Below are 8333 nucleotides of genomic sequence, written 5' to 3'. Positions count from 1 at the left end.
CTAGGAGAAATGCCTGAAATTTTGCTGCCTATGTTTTCCTCTAGGAATTTTATGGTTTCACAACTTACATTTAAGTCTTTAATTCATTTTGAGTTTATTCTTATGTATGATGTAAGTTGGTGGTCTAGGTTAATTTTTTTGCATGTATCTGTCCAATTTTCCCAACAGCATTTATTGAAGAGACTGTCTTTACTCCATTTTATGTTCTTGCCCCCTTTGTCAAACATTACTTGACTATAAAGGCATAGGTTTACTGATGTTCATTTTAGGGTTTACTCTATAGCTTAAATATTTTGGAAGCATGCAAAGAATCAAGAGCTTTAAGGTGGGGGGGAGAATCCAATTAATTGAAGTGCTTTTTGTATATCATTCAGAAAAGCCCAATGGCATATTAATAAAATTTCCAACATTAAATCTAGACTTTTAGAATTATATGCAGAATCTGAATTAATATTTTATTGAAGTACCAAACAATTTGCAAATATAAATATTTGTTTATATACAGTGTCTCACTAAATATTTAAAATAAAACCATAATTTAGGTTTTATTAACATGAATTTACTGGAAGAAAACTAAGCAAATATCATATAATCAATAAGTTGCATAATTTGAACTATTGGAAGCATATCTAGGCATTTTGGGAACAATTACCCCATTCTATCAAAGCACTCATTCAGAAATTGCTTTATTTTTACTCGGAGACAACTAGTGATTAGATTTGCAGCTGCTTCTGAATTAAGACTTTAACAATAGCCTTTCTAATCTGCTTAGTCTTCACACTGTAGATGATAGGGTTGAGCACTGGAGGGATGAGCAGGAAGATATTAGCCATGATGGTGTGGACAAATGGAGGTGCTGAATGTCCATAGCGATGAACAAGTGACAAGCTGATGAGAGGAATGTAGAAGATGGCAACAGCACTGATGTGGGATATGCAGGTGTTGAAGGCTTTCCACCGCCCCTCTCAGGAAGTCATGTTGAGGACAGACCGGATGATCAGGACATAGGAAAGCAAGATGCAAGGGCAGTCAAATCCTGTCGTGGAGAAGAGTGCAAACAGGCCAAGGATGCTGTTGATTCTGTTGTCTGTGCATGAGAGCTGGATGAGATCAACATGGTAGCAGTAAGAATGTGAAAGGACCACAGAACTGCAAAAGGACAACCTCCTGACAAAAAGCACAACGGGCAACATGACAGCAACATTCCTTATCAACATGCTCACCCCGATCTGGGCAATCCTGGCATTGGTGAGGATGATGGTGTATCTCAGTGGGTCACAGATGGCTACAAAACGATCAAAGGCCATGGCCAGCAGAACCCCAGACTCCATGAAAGTAAATGTATGGGGAAAGAACATCTGAGCAATGCAAGCATTTAAGTTGATCTCTCGAGCTTCAAACCAGAAGACACCAAGGGTAGTGGAAAGTGTGCAGAGGGACAAGCTCAGGTCTGTGGCTGACAGCATAGAGAGAAAATAATACATGGTCTCGTGGAGGCTCTGCTCACAGAGGACCACAAAGAGGATCATGCTGTTCCCAGACAGGGCGATGACATACAGGAGACAAAAAGGGATGGAGATCCAGGCCTGGACTGCTCTCAAGCCTGGGATACCCGTCAGGAGGAAGGTCAGAAGCTGAGCACTGGTATTGTTGACCAACATAATGAGGGACTGAGAAGACAGGGATATTTGAATAATTGAACATGATATAATGAATATATAGCTTATCACTTAGAACATCATAGTGGTACTCTGAGACTCACTTGTTGAGAAGAGAGAATTCCCATATTATACTACTTAAAATCTTAAGTCTGTAATTCTTTTTGGTGAAATCAAACATCACAATTAAATCATCCCTGACTATAAAAGTCCCCAGTAGATTACCTAAACAATATGATGAAAAATCTGGTTTCCAGTATTTTTTTTAAATAAATTATTAATCCTGTAATAAAGCACCAAAAAATCAAGTCACATTTATAATGTAGATATTATTAGATTTTTCCCAGGGTATGTCCAGAAAAATGCCAAAGACATCCCAAGACATACATGTTTACATATGTGGTAATAGAGTAGTCCAAAGAACCACCCTAAAAAAATAAGTATAGCTCCATCCATAAATTTCTTTTTCTGATTTAATTTTGCCCCCAAAAATCTTAAATATGAAATCCTTTAAGGATCTGCCACTTGTCCATTCTCAAGACATTTAAATAATTATATTTCCCATTTTCACAGTTTCATCTTTTACTTATTTAATAACAAAATAAAAAAATTATCTGAAAGCTATCTCTGGTTTCCAGGTTTCTAAAGATAGAACTTCATTCTGGATATTGTCATAGGGATTTCTCATGGATAAATCAAATTCATTCTATTCAAAATCAAATTGGTCACTTTCCCCTATAATTGTTCTTACTCCTATATATTCTATGCAAAGTTTATAATTTTCACAAAAATTAACCAATTATCTAAGTCAAGGCTCTGGGAGTTTTGTACTCAGATGTTTCTACTGGTCACCACTCCAATTAATTATCAAGTCTTTTCTAATATCTCTCTTTCTTATTCTACCTATTCTTATTTAAACACAAAATAATCTCATTCAGGTATTACACTGTATAACCTGGACTATTAAATTAACCTACAAATAATATTAATTTATTATAAATATAAAATAACAAGGGCTTCAAAGCAACAACAACACCCATTTATTAAAAATCTTCTCTATGCCATAAAATATAAATGAGAAAAACAATCTTTTAAACTATATAAAAATGACAAAACCACATATCATAACTTGTGAGGCAACATATTGGAGTGCAATGGATAGCATAAAGGATAGACATTTATTAGAAAACAAAGATGCAAAATATTATTTTTGTAAGCTTTCAATATAAGATGCTAGGAAATATTTAAATAAATGTTAAAAGAGGCAAATAACAAAAATAAAAAGCACATATAAATGAGTTAACAATAAAAATCAGTTAATTACTTAAAAAGAAAATATGTGCACTTTTTTCCCAGAATGGTCAAGAAAGGTAGAAAAAGCATGGTTAACTGTATAATAAATTTTTTAAAGATAAATATAATGGAATAGATGCATAAGTATAATACTTTATTTGCAAGAGATACAAAATTGATAATTTTATAGGAAAATCTCAATCACCAAACCAGTTCAAGAAATTATATTCAGCAGAGAAAAATTACAATGACAGGAAAAGCCACCAATAACCCCAGAATAATTTCAAAACAAGGTATAAATAAGGATAAAGAATATGATGATGATGACACTAGAAAAAGAACTGATGTGATAAAATGATGATTAATCAATTGGATAATAAATTATAAAACTGTAAAGATCCCTATTTTCCACATTCCTGCATTTAGATTAAGAATTTCAAGGCAAAACAAAACCCCTATAATAATATTAGAATAGAGAAAATGCATTTATGACTCTTTTAGGGAATCCCTTTAGAAATAAGATGAAATTAAAGCCATTAAGTAAACGATTGATACAGAATACCACATCAAACTTAAATACTTACTGATTGCAAAGGATATCTGTAACAAAATCAGAAGTGCAGCATGCTATGTACATGCATTAGAAGACCAAGATCAAACAATGCTGTTACATTTGCTTTAAATAGATTGTGTCTGTTTTTGTTTGAGGACAGTATGTGGTTTGATAGAAGGAAGGGAGTTGGGAACAGGAAACAAAAATATCAAATAGATTTCTGGGTCCAGAGGTTTAGGGCATGAAGGACATGGTGGCCACCAAGATGTATTATTCTGGTCCAGCAGATGAAAGTCACAGTCCTCACACCCAACACTGACAGGAGGTAGGGCCTTGTGAGCCCACTCCCATCTAAGATTCCTCATCTGTAAACCTTGAACTTTAAAAAATATCTCTGATCTGCCTATTTCAGCTGTTTCTGTAATGGTCAAATGCAAGGATGCATTTGAAGTCCTTATTTCTAAATATAAATGGGTTCTAATAAGAAAGCTATCAGAGAGTTCAGACTGTGAGGATCCTGCCGAAGGTGGAGCTGATGCCAAGTGAAAGAACTGAAAAAGTTTATAATTCTAGAAAATAGGGATATAGAAATCAGCCAAATTTAAAAGCTGAGTGATACAACAATAAAATATATAAATGTCAAATTTGGTTAACACAGAATCATAAAAATTTACTCTACTTCCTTGACTTGACTAACTTTTGACATTTTCTCCTGGAAAGAAATGTTTGTTTGCAAGCTTCTTAGTGATTTTTCACTAATTATCATAACCTTCAGCTTCAGCCTGTCACTGTGAATCCCTCTGGCCAATATCTCTCCGCTTCTACCTCTGATGTACAGTCCTCTGCTACTAAGTACCTGTCTCCCTCTCCCCATGCCTTGCCCTCCAGGTTAGCTCTCACCATTCCCTCTTCTTGGTCTGCTGTTTCTGGCCCAGGCATCATACCTGGCTCCCGACAAAGGAAGAGCTCCTTTCCACGATCTGCCAGCCAAGTACATATGTGGGTGGCTCCTGGACCTGGTTTTCTGTAGGGAGCCCAGAATTCACCCAGTCCTGCTACCAAGAGACCCTTGGGGTTTGGAGATATTATAATCAGATGAGCAGCATGATCCTAGTGTGAGAACTAGAATTTCCCTGGAGGTTTACCACACCAGTTTAAAGCAGCTCTACATAATATGTTTACCATCTCACTTTTAATTGTTTTATTATCTTTACTAGAGGCCCAGTGCATAAAATTTGTGCATGGGTAGGGTCCCTTGGCCTGGCTGGCAATCAGGGCCAATCTGTAGGGCAACCAGCAGGGTGATCGGGGCAGGGGGAGGGGGGCCTGCTAGCACCTGCCTTGGCTGGCCTGGGACCTGCGTGCGGGCTGGGGGCAGCTTTTGCATTGAGCGTCTGCCCCCTGGTGGTCAGTGCGTGTCATAGCGACTGGTTGTTCCGCCAGTCATTCAGCCTCCAGTCGATTTGCTTATTAGGCTTTTATTATATAGGATATTTTTAATGAATATAAACATTCTTTTTTTATCCATTAACTTTAGGTTTTTATTTACTACTGTGTAGGGTACAGGCAAGAAATGTCCTTATGCTTTCCTCCTCTTCTTTTTCCATTCCCAAATTTAGTCACCAAGAGCATAATATTTTCCTGGAAAAGATATATAAATTCATATACAGCCTTAGAGCTATATTTAAATATTATATATTTGTATTTCAGTTGTTTGAACTGTAAAGCAAATAAATTTTTATTGAAATAGGCTTAAACAAACATTACACAATACATATATCACCCTAAATCACTAAGCATATATCTCTATTAAAGGAAGCATCTATTCATCAAAATAAAATTGATTTTTTTCCTTGTACATGATTCAATTATTTCAACTTTTCTTTTCATTGATAATGGATCATGGTTTTCTAAGACCACTTTCTGTTTTCTCTGAAATCCAAATTATCTTCCATTTTGCCTGCTAGCAGGATAAAGACAGGCTTTCTTCATCATCCCACTCATAACTTACTGCTATTTACTCAGACTGTGAGGACCCTGTAAAAAGATGGAGCTGCTGCCAACGAAAGAACTCAAAAAGATTATTTTCTAGAAAATAGGGCTATAGAAATTAGGCAAATTTAAAATCTGAGTGAAACAATAATACAATCTATAATAATAAAAGTGTAAATGCTAATTAGACCAGACACCTTCCGGACGACCTTCCAGGCAAAGCTAAGGCTGTGAGGGAAGCCCGGATCTCGGGTGTCTGCAGGCGGCCAGAGGGAAGCCCGGGTCCCGGGTGCCAGAGGGAAGCCAGTGCCAGCAGCTGGGGGAAGGAGGGCCTACTCTTGCACAAATTTCATGCATCAGGCCTCTAGTATATAATAAATGCCAAACTTGAGTAACACAGAATCACAATTTACTCCACTTCCTTGGCTTGACTGACTTTGACATTTTCTCCTGTAACTAAAAAAGGAATGTACGTATATCATCGTAAATCACTAAGCCCATATCTCTATTTAAGGAAGCATCTATTCATCAAAATAAAATAGGTTCTTTCCTTGTACATGATTCAATTATATCACTTTTTCATTTCATTTATAATGAATAGTGGATTTCTAAGACCACTTTCTGTTTTCTCTGAATTTCAAATTATCTTCCATTTTGCCTGCTAGCAGGATATAGAGAGGCTTTCTTCATCATCCCACTCATGATATTTACTCGGGATGGTAGTTAAACGTTTGCAAAATTTGGTGACTCTACAAATAACCTCAAGACCTTATTAAAATGAAAATTCTAATTCATTATGTCTGGGATGGAGCCTGAGTTCTGAATTTCTGAGTTCTGAGTTCTGAATTACTTTACATGGCACTCTTGAGTAGTTTCCATTCATACTTGGTTAGCAATAGTTGAACTTTACTGGATATCTGTTCCATTTTGCTGAAGCACATAATCCAATTTTATTCAGGGAAAAAAATGGATGCAGAAAATGATAAATTTTCTGTGTTCCTGCTTGTCTCAAAAAAATATATTTTCTTAGACTCTATACTTTATTGATAGATTGGCTTTATATAGAATTGTTAGATTTTTAAATAATTTTCTCTGAACATGTTTTTTAATTCTCACCTGAGGATATGTTTATTGATCTTAGGAAGAGAGAAAACGAGAAAGGTATTTATTGATTTTTTAAATGTTCTTATTGATTTCAGAAAGGAAGGGTGAGGAAGAGAGAGATAGAAACATCAAGGGATAGAGAATCATTGGTGTACTGCCTCCTGCACACACCCCACTGGAGAGCCCACAACCAAGCATGTGCCCTGACCTGAAACCAAATCGTGACCTCATGATTCATAAATTGATGCTCAACCACTGAGCCACACTTGTTTATTGATTTTAGAGAGAGGAAGGGAAAGAGAGAGAAACATCAATGTGAGAGATAATGATTGATTGGTTGCCTCTTGTACACACCTGACTGGGGATTGAACCCACAATCTTTGGTGTACAGGACCACGCTCCCACCAACTGAGCTACTGGCCAGGGCTTCCTCTGAACATTTTAAGGTTTAGTTTAACATAGGGAATAAGACTAGCGATAAAGTACCGGGGTATGTATCTACACTGTGAAAACTTAATCTCTCTGTGCCTTAGTTTCTCTACCTGTAAAATGAGGATGTTGAGACCAAGTTCATGAAGTTGTTGTAGAGAATAAGTCATTATGTAATTTAAAGACCTTTAGAATACAGTCTGGCATGTAGAAACTATTAAAGAAATCTCACCTATTCACTACTAGGCCTGTCAGACAAAAACTAAACTTACTGGCCTTCCTTTGTAGGTCATCTCCCTATTTTAAAGCATTAGACTCTACTCTTTATCCTTGGTGTTTTGAATTCCACAGTATTATTTCTATACTAGAGGCCCAATGCAGGAAACTCATACATGGGTAGGGTCCCTAGGCCTGGCCGGTGATCGGGCCAATCTGTGGGGCAACAGGCAGGGTGCTTGGGGCCCTCCTGCTGGCACCTGCTTTGGCTGGCCTGGGGCCTGCAGGCTAGGGGTAGCTCCTGCATTGAGCATCTTCCCCCTGGTGGTCAGCGAGAGTCATAGCGACTGGGCGTTCCACCGGTCATTCTGCTGTTCAGTTGATTTGCATATTAGGCTTTTATTATAAAAGATATACTCCCCGCCCCCCAGTTCTTTCTTCCTTTTCCTTATTTGCTTAGTAGTATTCTATTGACTAAATGTAGCAAAATTTGTTTAATTGATTGACAGATATTTCAGTTGTTTCCACATTTTACCTGCTATGAATACAGCTATTGTAAACATTCTTTAACATTTTTTGTGTATATATAAGCCATTTATTTGGGGTATGCAACTACAAGTGAAATTCCTTGGACAAAAAGATGTTTGACTTTAATAAGTTTAAAGAAATTGCCAGAAATGTTCCTGATATGGCTCTACTCAGCGCATGGGTGCTCCCATTGCCCCACATTTTTGCCAAAACTTAGTGTTATCATTGTATTTAATTTTAGTTGTTCTAATGAGTTTGCATTGGTTCTCATTGTGGTTTGATTCTTTTCATTTCCCTATAATAATAATGGTGAGCACCTCTTCATATGCATATATATATGTAAATCCATTCCTTTACCTCCCTTGTGAAGTAGTAACTGTTTAAATCATTTGCTTAAAAATTTAGTGACTTGTTCATCTTTCTATCATTGTAAGTTTTTATTTTTTCAGGTACAGCATTATAACTATTTTCTCTATCTGTGGCTTACCTTTTCATATTTATAATGGAATCATTTGAAGTAGACTCTTTAAAATGAACTTTAATGTTATTTTTTTTCTTTT

The 8333-nt window shown here is 36.5% G+C and overlaps 1 protein-coding gene across 1 annotated transcript; it reads right to left on the bottom strand.

The window, feature by feature from the left end:
• Positions 1-713: 713 nt before the first annotated feature.
• Positions 714-6422, bottom strand: LOC102427868 (olfactory receptor 51F2). Its single transcript, XM_014460691.2, is given in 2 exon segments — positions 714-1722; positions 6352-6422. Coding segments are annotated over 2 exon segments (1080 nt in total).
• Positions 6423-8333: the final 1911 nt, after the last annotated feature.

Source organism: Myotis lucifugus, unplaced genomic scaffold, assembly GCF_000147115.1.
Source record: "Myotis lucifugus unplaced genomic scaffold, Myoluc2.0 scaffold_138, whole genome shotgun sequence".
NCBI lineage: Eukaryota > Metazoa > Chordata > Mammalia > Chiroptera > Vespertilionidae > Myotis > Myotis lucifugus.
This window is presented reverse-complemented; position numbering and strand designations above follow the sequence as displayed.